Source organism: Macrobrachium rosenbergii, chromosome 11, assembly GCF_040412425.1.
Source record: "Macrobrachium rosenbergii isolate ZJJX-2024 chromosome 11, ASM4041242v1, whole genome shotgun sequence".
In the NCBI taxonomy this organism is placed as follows: Eukaryota; Metazoa; Arthropoda; class Malacostraca; order Decapoda; family Palaemonidae; genus Macrobrachium; species Macrobrachium rosenbergii.
In genome coordinates, this window is record NC_089751.1 from 48,953,416 (window position 1) to 48,966,901 (window position 13,486).

Below are 13,486 nucleotides of genomic sequence, written 5' to 3' on the forward strand. Positions count from 1 at the left end.
ACTATTTTGATGGCATCCTTCATTGCTCTCTTTTACCAGCCTCTATTTATCTTTTGTACAAACAGAACCTTTAGGGCTGCCCTAGAATGGTCCAGAAACCTGAGTCAGTTATGTTGCTGATTGACGTTTATAAGTACAGTGATGCTTTGGTAAAACTATGCTTTGTTAATGGAGGCTTCCTTCCATTCTGGCCTTTAATCATTTGATTCCTTTTTATTATCAGTGTCCATAGTTTTGTGATTGACAGAATTTCATTATTACCAGTATTAGTGGTTAGGTAAGTTATAGCAACAGTGCTTATAGTGCTCATTTATCACCAGCATCTTTTTTGTTTGATGATGTCAGAAACTGAATCAGGAATCCACTCCTCTCCAAATGGTCTGGGTAGGTTCTGAAGATCAGGTCATTAGTGTCATTGAAAAGTGGCATTATGAAATAATTTTCTACCCTAAAGCGTAGGCTAATCTAATGTAGCCCTATCAAATCAATATGGCTTTACTGTTCGTACATGGATTCTTTTCATGTATTCATAAGCCTTATACAGTAAACCATATTTGAATTCACAGACTTTTTACTATGAACATTTATGTAGGATGCTTCCCCTAACTTCTTATTGTTTAGCAACAATAACTGGAAACATAGAATGCACACTCCGATGTATAGCCTATAATGCATGCATAAAAACAAAATCAGTTGCAAAGAATTCTGTCATATATATATTATATTTTCATGAGGTTTGTTTCTTACTAAAGGTTTTGTGGAAAATGGTCGTTTGTACCTCTCTTACTCTAACTCCAGTGGAGATTACAGCTGAGATCCAAGTGGGATATCAAAAACAGCCGTTACTACACATTTTTTCTTTTTTTAATTTATATACAGTAATTTTTCTTGTTGTGTACGGATGGTAGAGGTTGAGGAGAAGCTGCAGTACGTTAAGTTCTCAGGCATCATGAAAAACCACTGTATTCACAGTACAGTACAGTACAGTATTGCAATTTAGCACAATTATCAAGAGAGCAGTATTGTTTACATACTTTGATTTGCCATGATTACCGGTTTTGACAACACATATGTATCACACAACATTTTTGTAGATGATGATCTCAGGCTTGTGTTGTTGTTGTTTAGTTCCAATTTATGTCATTGGATTCAGCTGTCTCTTGTTTCCATTTATAGATACGTAATGGAATTTGCACTCTCAAGAAAGTGATGTGCTTACCCTTTAATTTTTATTGTACTGCTTTTTAGAGGTTTCTTGCCATGAGAATTTTCAGTTTCTTTCTTCTGTCACCGTTCTCAGTCGCGTAGCTACATAGGTTTTTTCATGATTCTATGTTAGATGTAGGAAAGTGAATTTTTTTTCACTTTAATGTTGTCCTATGCATTTATAAGATTTTTGGCATTTTTTAACATGCACTTGTAATTTTTGTGCTGGAAAAAAAAATTTTTTTGATAATTGACAATGTTTGCATATAGAGAGAAAATATCTTATGAATAGCACTGCCAAGTTAAATTACAGAGTTAACAGTATTATGTCAAAATTTAGAATTTCATAAACTAGCTGTTAGGTTTACAGTAGAAGTTGTCTTGATGATTGACGCATGAAATCTTATATTTTTTTCTCCTTTAAACAGGTGGTCAAGGAAGATGTCTCAGTTGAAGAGGAAGAAGAGGACTGGGCTGTAGAAAGTGGGACAGGAAGTGATTTGGGAGATGCCAGTAGTGGGGGTGAACACCCTCATTCTGATCTCCATACCCATGAATCCTGTCCCGAAGGTAGTCTAGGCTCCTCCTTTGACCCTGCATTGGTGAGTAAACATTTCATACATTTGCATCACAGGGTTTTCTGGAAATCATGAGCTACAGTTGTCACTGTTCACTTTTGTATGATCAAATTTGTCTGGGTATTGTCATTCAGTCTAAAATTGTCAGCTCACCAGCATTCACTTGAAGTGTGTACTTATGGCAAATGTGAGCTGTGATATCCAGAATATCCCCAGGTTGCACCGCATTTCGGCATGATTGTGTGGAAAGTGCATGTTGGCCTATTAGAATGCTTTTTACTTTGAAACTCATTAGTGGTACAATTAGTGCACTGTGATGTTCGTACAAATATAGCCTCCAGGTATGTTGAAGTCAGATAAATCATTTTGAAAGATGTGAGTGGTAGAAGTTATAACTGATGTCATACCCTTGGCCCATGATAATATTATTTAAAGCGCAATGATTTTCTAGTAAGTTCTACACTACACATTTTGTATCAGTGAAAAGTTATCTGAACATGCTCATTCATTTTGAACTATTTCTCTTTCCTGCAGGGATAAAAGTTTAATATTTTAGAAAATTTTAATGTTTCTGGGCAAGTGCAATAATTGTTTCATTGTTAATAATTTCACACCCATGTCTTCCTAATTATCATGTATAATAAGTACTGTATATACTGTATTGTATATTTAAACTGTTATATGAGTATCATATTTAAGCAAGAAGTTAGGATGTAGGTATTTAGTACTGTTTCACTACCTGTAACACTGAAGGTTCCTAACTTCACAGTAATACTGTGCAACAAAGCCAGTATTGTCCTAAAAACGTGATTTAAAAGAAAAATTATAGACTATAAGACAAAAGATATCAGTATCTTCATTATTATTATTATTATTACTCGTATTAAGGTCTCTAGCCTAACAAAACCTGTAGGATTTGCTGTTAAATGAAAATTGCAAGAAGGCAGAGTTGAAGAAGTTAGACAGCTAAGTGAGGAGAGACCAAAGTAAAGGGCAGAAAGTAGTGTGTCTGGATCTGCCAGATAAGCAAAGTGTACAGTTTGCAAGATTTGAAGAATCCAGCTTGAAGTTGAAGGGCACGAGTCATAGAAAGATTTTAATTGGAATAAAAATGATCCGTTGTGATAAGATTAAAAGAGTTTTTTTAAAATATTAAAACTAGGGTAGATTGTTAGATGTAATTTACTCCTTTGCCAAAGGTGCCCCCTTATTTATGTGGCAGATAATATTGTTGTATAATGTAACTGAACTGATTAGATATCCGTCCTAATGCTAAGCTTTGCAGTGTTATAGAATGAAATTCAGTCTATATTACTGTGTGCTCCTTTTTACTTCACCAAAAAGAGCCACTCATTTTTGTTTCGCTGCTGTTTTGTTCACTGCTAAGCAGCTGGTAGTCTCAATATTGGTGTCTGTTCAGGATATCTTGAGATTAACTCAAAGCTGATGCTAGTTAAACCCTGCTGCATTTGTGAAGTCATGATCATGACTGAATATTGTCTGAAGTCTCAACTCATAAAATGGCAGATGGAATTTTGATGAAATATTTCAGTATGTGTATGTTATTTTTTGCGTTTGTTACTTCAGTGATATGTATGTTTTATAATTACTTACACAAGTACATATTTCTCTGGTATTATGAATTTATAAACATTATAAGATAGTAGCTCTTTTTATTGGTACAGTAGCTCTTTTTATTGGCATCGAAAGATAAGACTAATATTCTTCTAGTACATAAAAATTTGATAGTTTTTAGATTTACCAGGTTAAGCCTGTGATTTTACTGTAATGGTTGTGTTCAAAATATTCTCTCCCCTAATAGAGTATAAATTCATGGGTCTGGTTATACAAAATTTGATTTATTCAAACGAAAAAAGTTGTGAAAATTTCCATATTGTACGAGTAGCTTGAGACCTGTGTTTGCCTTCCATTTATTTTAAAAAATCATTTTGAGAGACTCCCATCTCTGAAAACAGTTTCTTACCTAAAGAAGATTCTACCTTGGATCAAAATGCACAAACCTTTGCAAACATCATACATAATTTTTTATCAGGTGCTCTCAAGTGTCCAACCTTAACTTCAAGAAGGTTTTAGCAATTTTTTTTTTCTTTTTTAGATTTATGGGAAAAGGTACCAAACAGAAATTTTGATTGGCAGGAGGAAATGTTCTTCCTGCCTACAGAAATTAGATGGCCTGTTGTTCATGAAATTAATAAGCATAAATTTTCTGTTCTGTAGTACCATGGCTGAATCATTGTAGAGTATCTTTGTTGGATGCCTCATAAGAGGTTAATGACATCAGCATAATTCTAAACACCCCTGTTTCAGTTTGGCTTAGTTTATGTTCACAGAGGGAAATTTTCTTGCTTGTAGTTTCATTGGTTTCTTTTTTAATTGCCAGGAGTTATAATAATTGATTTGTGAAAGCAAATGATGTTAGAATTTTGAAATTTGGTAGTGGGTGAGAAGGAACAGTCATTGAACTGACCTGATCTCCTGGTTGGAGTTGGTCTTCCTTGTTTACCCAAATGAACTATTGGCTGAAAATGCCCCTGTGTAGGAGAGAATGGAGCCAGAGTGTTCCAGAGAAAAAAAGTGATGATGTTAAGGAAAGATTGGAGTTATGTCACTGATCAGATTGCTTTTGTCTAATCTTGACAAGTAGGGAAACAGTATATGCCTTTCTAGTTATACTGGTAATCTGAAAGAGCCAAATTCAAGGTTTCTAAGGAAATAAGGTAATTAAGTTTGTATACTTAAGGATGGTAGAAGGAGGGGCTAACAGATGTCCCCAAGAGCAATGATAACTTGTAGCTCATCTAGGGAGCAATATCGCAGTCCACCTTATGAGATGTAATTAATACTTAATGGCCAAAAGGCAGGCTTGTATTTTTCACTAGAAAAACAGGGTATTAGATTTCAAATAGTGGAGGAAACATTCCCTTTTAAAATAACGAAGCTTTACAGTTATTTGCAGATTTTAGAAAAACGTGAGTAGTAACATAGGCAGTATCTTGGAAGGATAAAAGAGTAATTAGAATGGTTTAAAGTACAATGTATTTGTTAAAGGAATCAGGAGAAATACAGGTATATGTAATTATATAGAGCATGGCTGATTGCTGAATAAGAAATTTGTTTCATCACATAATGAAATGAAAAGATAATAACATTTACGTACCTCCCACAGTTTGGTTGAAATAAAGCTATTAATGTATTAATTTTTGTCACATATATGGGAACAAAGAGAAACATTCAAAGACTGAACCAAAGTACTGTAGTCAGGATAGGTGTATGTACAAAATTCTAACTGAGAAGTTATTGACTGTATGGCATAACAGAAGCCTTTTTATCTTTACAAATTTGAACATTATTATTAATTGAGTAGATAACCAAAAGTTTAGTGTTAGTTTGCCCTTGAATGAAGGAGTATTGTGTATGAATCTTGAAAACAAACTATGTTTGCATTGTATTAAAAAAAAAATGAAATGTGTGTGCACTATAAAGGCATGAACATGTACATATTCATTGTATATTTAGTTTAAGGTACAGTATATGCAATGCCTATTTTAGGTACAGTATGAGATTATTTAAAAAATTGGAGCCCTTGCCTTTAAGTTCGATGGCAGCCACGTGAACATATGCTAATGTGGGAAATCTCCATATAGCCATGCTGTGCAACCTTTTAAAGTCAGACCGCAGTACTTTATTATAAAAATGATTAAGGTGTTGTGTATGACAAATATTGTTTATGGAAAGAAATAGGAAACCCTCTATAAATAAGTCAAGCGAGACCACTGAGTCACATAGTTAGACATGAAGAGCTTGTCTAAAGCTGAAACAATTGTTGAAAGTGATGATGGTATAGATCTAAATAATTTTGTCTAGCCCATCACGATTAGAGTCTATAAGAACCTATGACTTCAATCTGGGGAAACATAGTGTTTCTTTATTACTCTATTTGCACATACAAAACATAAAACATGTAAAAAAAAATGAAGAGCATAAAACATGTAAAAAAAATGAAGAAGGCTGTGTTAATTTATGTACATGCAGTGGTCCTTCTCTCAAAGTAAGAGCCATCAAACAGATTTACCATTTGAAAAATTTAAATCTCATACTAAATTTAATATACATGAAGCCTTTTATTATATGGTAATACTGACATCACAAGTACATAAACAAGTAGAATTTTTGGTTGATATAATTAAAGAAATTTCAGTATACCTGTATACAGTTCATAAACAAAATTATCAGGTTAATCCTATGATTGATGATGTCCTAAATTTGCCTCCCAATCAAACTGACAGTTTCACTCAAATCTAATTGTGTAACTGGTTACATTAATGTCACATAAAGGAAAGATATAGAAAATGTAATTACGTACTTTATACCATTAGGCCAGGTCTCAGGATGCTTTAGTTATGTTACTGACTTCTCTGCACTCCCTACAAGTGTGGGTGCTTACTGCACTCTATTTTTCATAGTAGCATTATTGAGCTGTGGGGTAATTTGTATAGTCGAGGTGTAGAATATAGCTTTATCATAGACATCAGTACAGTACAAGAACAATTTTCTAATGGGCTGCAAGGGTAATTGTCTCTTAGTCGTTCTGTTTAAAGCACCACAACCAAGAAAATATGGTTAAAATTTATGTCCACTGCCAAGCCATAGAATGCTGATGTGCTATCATAAACATGAAATACTAACATTTTATTCATACAAGATCAGGAAAATTTAGCTTTTTCCATGATGAAATGAGCTATCAAATCCTCATAGTAAGTACTACTAGTGGCACTAATAGAGCTTTGCGTAGTCACCATGAAGCAATAATAAAAAAGATAAAAACCAGACTGCAAAAACTAACTGCATTTCATCTCTGGAAACCAAATTGAATGCACCCATTGTTTGATCTAGTTCATTTACTTTACTATTCCTCATTTATTTACTTAAGAAGGGGAACATAATCATAATGGATTTTGAAGCAAAACAGTCATATATTGACATTCCTCCTCCTTCTGTGTCCAATTCTGAACCACACATCTCAATAGATTTGCTTTGTGCAGAGTAGTTTTGGTATTCTGGGGTAAAGCTCCAGAAAGGTTTTCATGTATTTTTTTAAGACATGTCTGAAATGCATTTTATTTTTCATTTCCAAAATGCATTTCCTCAGGTGAGCAGGGACTGTACTGTCTGCTAACTGCTGTAGGGCTGCTGAAAAATTTTTTCTTTTAAGCTCTTGCACAAGCAGAGTACCTTGTATCAGAACTGGCTTCCTGGAAACCAGAATATGCATAGGAAGTAATATTGCATTGATTTTAATGGCCTATGATGACTTTTGTTTAAGGCATCTTTCGAAGTGAATTTGCAGGAAGTAGTGAAATGATACTGGGAAGTATTATTTCTCCATTGCCGTATACCCTTCTCATGGTTTTTTGTGATGAAAAAAGTGGTACAGTATGGAAGAGAGGTTAGACTGGAGTAACAATAGAAACTTGGCAGGCTTGGAATACTCAGGTGATACTATTTTATTCAGCAAAGCACCACAAACTTTACAAAGCATTCTTAATAGAATGCATAATATATCAGGGAGATTAGACCTTAGATAAATCCAAGAAAAACAGAAGTAATACCGGTAGATTATGCACAAAGGAGAAACAATTAATGGGATTGATTGTTTTAAGTATTTGGTAACAAATATATGAGAAGGAATTTAGTGATATTCAAAGTATAAAAAAGCCAAGTCAGACAGTGAATTTGCCTACAAAACTAAGGTTTTTACATTAATCTAGTGCAATCTGTATTGCTCTATAGACAAGAATCATGGTATGACAATGAAACTATCTGAAAGACATTGTTGATTTGGAAGTAAAGCCTCCAGAAGAGTATTGGGTGTTAGATGGCAAAATATAGTTAAAACTTCCATAAAGGAAATTCTGGAAGGTTCACATGTAGATGACATAATGAAGGGGAGATGGAAATATCTTGAACTTGTCATTTACACAACCCTTGTGTTGGTTTTGAGCTGTTCTTCTGTGGTCACCAGAAGAGTTGGAAGATCCAGATCTGTTTTGATGAGGGCTATGAGAGGGGATGCTGGAATTGAGTAGAAATTTGTGTTAGTTAGAGCACATGAGAAACTTGAATGGTGAAATTTCACAATGAAGTTCTGCATTGCTTGGCATTGGAGGCAATAGTGATATTGCTGATGGTACCCACTTATCAAGGAACCCTTCATGCTGGATAATGAACCAAAAGTTATTCACCTTGACCGTGTTCTCTATCATTAGGCTTTGATATATACTTTTCATAACATAGGAATTACATTTCCTTCAGCAACAGAGTTTTTTTTTTATTGGTATGGTTTTATTTTAAAGATTAGAAATTGTTCACGTCTGTTTCTCCACGGAAATGTTCTTGTATATTTGCTGCATTGAGTGCCTACTAATGAAATGCTTGTTGCCAGTGAAAAGAAGCAGCACAGTACTGTAATGGATGATACGAATCATGTTGTTAATCCCCTTGTAACTCAAAATTAAGTGGCTATTTGCCTAGACAGAGATCTAGAGCAGATCAGTAATTGGTATGGGGAGGGGGTTACCTGTTAAGTAGGATTTGGTTGAACTTAAGATTTTTTTATTAGCTGATCTTTCACCATGCTTATAACCATGGATCAGTATGCAGTGATAACACTGTTCTCAAGGACTGAATGTTTGGCAACACTTGTGTTTTCATTGACTACAAACACTCATGTATCTGAACAGTCAGAAAACACATCTCACAATGTTGTCAGAAAGTGAAGTATTGTAAGGAAGGCTTCATATGCCAGTGGAGACAAGAGCATTATTGCTACAGGCTTAGTCCTTTGAAATATTGAAATATTATTGAAATATTGTTCTTGTCAGGATGTCAGCAGCATTGTGATCTTATTGATGAAATTCCTCAGTACTTGACTACGCTTCAGAGATTTGCTGGCTGGCCCTCTTCAGTAATATTTGCTTCAATACACAGTTTCCACTGTCAGCTTGACTGCTTGTTCCTTTAGGGTTAGCAGGTGCTGTACATTTTGCTTAGAATCCAGATCTCATGTTTGTTGAGATGCTAAAGTATAATATTGTCAAGTGCCAGCCTCATCACTTTTTGCAGAAAACTTCCCATAAGGGGATTTTTGCTTGTGTGTGCCTTATGTGGCACACTATAGAGAGTATTAAAGGTTCTTCAGAGCATCCCTCCAGTCCCAAATGCGTTGCCTTCTGACAGTAATTTTTCATCCATCCTTTTAGGTCTCTTCTCAGCAGTCTAGTTTCTGTAACTTAGTTTTTCATATTTTCAGTACATAATATTTAAGAACAAATCCTTGGGGATGACCCCAATGAGTCTCACTGTGTGACTCGGTGGTCTCACTGAATAACTTTTAATTATTGATAATATTGTTATAAAATTTATAATAGTGTTCCAGACAGGGGTTAAAAGAGGCTAATACTGGTTGAAAATACTATATGGTACAATACTGCTTTCTTTAGTCATTTGTTTTGTTGGCAGCATTAATTGAAAATGAATCATTTAGAGTTCAATTAGGTAGACATTAGGGTACTATTTTAATGAAACAGTTTACTATACAGTACAGTACCATATGAGAATTTTAAATCTTCTTACTTTAAAATATTCTAACAGTTGCTGTAAATAGTACAGCATAGTTTCAGTGTGTTCTCTTAGGATCTTAAGGCATGTTTTCTTAGGTTTATTCGGAAATGGTGTTTGAGGCCCCTTATATATATCAAAAGTATAAAGTGAGAAAGCATTTGTGAGGTTAAACATTTTTAGCACTCTAATTAATATGCATGCACTGTTGCGGGTAAGTGGCTTTGGGTATGGACTTGGTTTTCTTAGATTTGAGGTAAGAAATCTGCTTTATATATATTTTTATATGTATATATTGATTTACTGTATTTGTTACACACACACTATGCCTTAGAATATTAATACTATGTGATTATGAATTGCAAATTTTTTAGTTGTTTCAGATGATCCTAGTCTCATGTTCATAATATTCAAGTGGTTTTAAAAGTGTTAACCTTATTTTTTTCACATTCAGGCTTCTTTCTGGTTAAATGTAACAATCAATGGGACCAAAATTTTTGTTTTATTTGAAAATGTGTCTTCAATATTTTCATTTTGAAGGGTGCAGGGGAGCTTAGCCTTTATAATGTTATGTGTAGCTTCTCTTCTCAGGGCTGCAGTTGAACTTTTAAACAATTGATAGCTGGACTTCCTGACCAAAAGAAAGTTTCTTGGAAACTTTCTTTTTATGTTGCAGCACATTCATGACACATTAGCTCTCTGACTTGACGATGACATTTGACGAAGCTCAAAACAGCAGGTAGTCCTATCTGCTGCAAATCAGTTTTGATAAAACTTACTTTATAATCGTGTGTTTGAAAAGAACATATATGATATAATGTAAATGCTTAGGACAGGCGTTTTTAATATGCACGTAAAACATTTTATTTCTATATGCGTACAAAAAAAGTTTATATGTACAAGGGCATAGCTTGATTACCACATCTTTAACAGAAAGCTATTTTGGAATATTTTTTTTTATTAAGAATTATACTGTTGGTGCTATTGATATTGTTTGGACAAAAGGATTGTCCAACCTTTCCTTTCCTTTGAATAGAATTGTACCTGTCTGTTTCTTTAAAATGCTATACAGTACTGATTGATTATTGCTATTGAATGTTGGCATTGTTATTTGCACTGTATTTGAATTGTGTCAGTTATGCTGAATATCTACACTGTTGATGTTGGTAATTAAGCTTGTAGTAAATCCTGCCAAGTAGATTACATCTATCAAAGTGATATTGGCAGCATTTTATTGTACTTGTTTTTATTTGTAATCAATTGTTTAAGATAGAAAAATATACCGAATGGTTGAGCTGCAAATACTAAAACACTTGTTCATTTCTATCCAGGCATCTGTATTGATGACTTGTAAGAAATTTTCAACTTTGTGCTCTAATACTTATAAGTCGTGAAGTCTCTTTACAGTTGTCTGGTTGATCAAACACTAATATTTTTGTGGTTTGAAGTCAGTATCACTAGCTGATAAATCTGATGTGAATGCTATTTTGACTTGTTTGTTATTATTGAACCTTGATTCAAAGTCTGTTTTGACTGTAGTTGAAAGTGGTTGCTTTTTCTCATTATTTTAGGCCTACTGTCAGTAATGTAGATATAGTTTAGTAGCTATTGAGCTTAACTATTATTATGTTGAAGTTATTTTACTATTGTATAGCTTGTAATATTGTTGAAATGTTTCAAAAGATTTCTTGATGTCTGTGATGTTCCTCCTAAGTACAGTAGTGTTATTATTGTATTGGATGTAATGTATATTTGTCTAGGCAGTTTAAGTGCTGCGTTCATCTGTAGTTTGAGTCTGGGAAGTGTTTCCATTCCCGTATCATGGTGGTAGCAAAAATTTCAAGTTAGGCTTTATTTAGCAGATCTTCTGTGTTATCCAATATGGAATGACTTAGATAGCTCATTTATTTCTGTAAATTCTAATTAGAGAAATACTGGAATGCTTTTTCAAGTACCCCTCTCTCCCTCTCTCATCTTATTTAAAGAAAAGAAAAAGGGTGAGTCCATCTTTTAATCCCTGTACATGAAAAAAGTCTCCAGGAAATAGCTTAGAAGCTGGATCTGTTTATATTATGGAAAGATTAGTACGGTAACAGAACATTAATTTTATAAATCACCATTTAGTTTCAAATTTATATTTTAGAAGTATGATAAAATTAGAAATGAAAGTTTTACACAGCCTTCTGAGCATTTGTAAGGTTTATATTAGCACTCATTAGTATTCTGTTAGCAGAATTGTTTTTACATAGTGTAGTGTAAGCTTTGAGCAAGTATTAGAAAAAAAATATACAGGGGTATCAGAATATAAATAATGGGTTGGTCATTTCATTCTATACACTGAAGCATATCGGATTTTAGAAACTGTGCTGTATTAAGCTTGGTTTAGATGAATATTCTTATTAAAAGTGAGAATTCTATACACAGAGCAGTAGTGGACATATTTCAGCATGATTTGTACTTGTAGGTAGCTTACTCGTACTCTATTAAATTGATGGACTCTTCCCGTTGAAACATTATTTATAAAAGGTGAATGCTCTTGAGTTGCAGTAGAAATACAGAAATAAATATTTTTAGGCTTCTTTGTATGTATAGAATGGGTGCACAAATCTCTCTTTGGAGTATGGGCACTGTACTCATTTTGCATCTCCCTTATATATTTACAAGTTGTTATTTGTTACCTCTTTCTTGAGAAAGTGATTTCCAGGTACCTGTGGAATGGAATGAATTTTACCATTTCTTATCAGCCCTGGAAAAACTTTTATCTCCTAACAAGATGATATTGTGTAGTAGTATACTGTACAGTAAATAGACACAAAAGTGAAGCAGAGTTATACATTAGGTTAAAAGTCGGGTGCCAGTGGTTAGCCAGATTGTGCTCAAGCCCAGCCCACCAGAGAGCCCAATGTCCACTGGCCCAGACAAGCTACTAAAGTGCCGCTCTCTCTTGTTACAGGGTCGCCCACTTCCTCTTGTCCTTAGTGAGCAGCTGCTGGGCCATGGACTGAAATGTCCAATCTGCCAGAAGGAATTCAAAGTGCTGGGTTCACTCAAGCGGCATTATCGCAGTCACATTAACTTTAAGCCCTACTGCTGTGACATTTGTGGAAAACGTTTTACGTTAAATCAGTACTTGATAGAACATAGACGGACACACACCGGGGAAAGACCTTATACGTGTCATGTGTGTGGCAAGAGTTTTGCTCAAACAGGGACACTTTATCATCACGTGCGCAATGTGCACCAAGTCTCCTGGACAGAAAAACAAGATAAAAGCTAGGGGGGGTCATACAATAAAGAACTGATTTACCTATTTTTACTAAATGAAGCATGAATGCTTGACAGAATCCTTACAAGTAAATGAAATCAGGGAAGATATTCTGATCACACTGTATGCCTTAAATACAAAAAAAAATTGCTATATTATTGATATACAGTATAAGAGAGTGCACATAATTCTAATTTATATTTTATAGCACAGCTTGTAAGGATAGTGTGCATGGGTGTGTACATGTGAAGGTGTTTATACTGCATAATAGATAAACTTAATTTCAAGAAATATAATTTTGTGAAACTTGTTTTACAATTGAATGAATACTGATATTGCTTTAATGGAATGAAGTCTCAAACATACTTTTAAAGATTTATTTATATAGATATATATATACGTATTTGTTGGACTTATGGCTTTATCTACTTAATCACCAAAGTCTATTTTAGAAAGAATTTTATTTGAACTTATTGTACCTTAAATACTTAAGTTGCAGTTCATCATTACTTGGTCACAAATGCTTACCTTTTTATATGTATAGGAATAATTTATTTAATAGTTAAATATCTGTAAGTAATGCACAATAAATGAATGAAGTTATTCAGTTTTTTCAGTAAAATTTCCTTTGCATAGTTTCCATCATGATTCTCTTTTGTGTGATTTGGCTGATAAGAAATTAAAGGTTTGTTGTACCCTGTGATATTTATATAGTTAACATTAATAGAAATGCATTAAGACCTGTGCTGTGCTTGAGTTAGTGTGTTAGTTTTCACATTTTTCAATATTAACTCTCAGT

The 13,486-nt window shown here is 33.9% G+C and overlaps 1 protein-coding gene across 19 annotated transcripts in view; it reads left to right on the forward strand.

Annotated features, from left to right (window-relative positions):
- The window catches only part of LOC136843430 (protein bric-a-brac 1-like), a 361,384-nt gene that overhangs the window by 332,956 nt on the left and 14,942 nt on the right, over nt 1-13,486 (forward strand). For 13 of the 19 annotated variants that reach the window (XM_067111890.1, XM_067111891.1, XM_067111894.1 and 10 more), the window contains one exon: nt 1,635-1,808. In XM_067111890.1, coding sequence (XP_066967991.1) covers nt 1,635-1,808 — 174 coding nt within the window. Of the gene's footprint in view, nt 1-1,634; nt 1,809-12,375; nt 13,291-13,486 lie in introns of those variants that run through there. The other 6 variants (XM_067111898.1, XM_067111908.1, XM_067111899.1 and 3 more) reach the window with 1 other exon arrangement.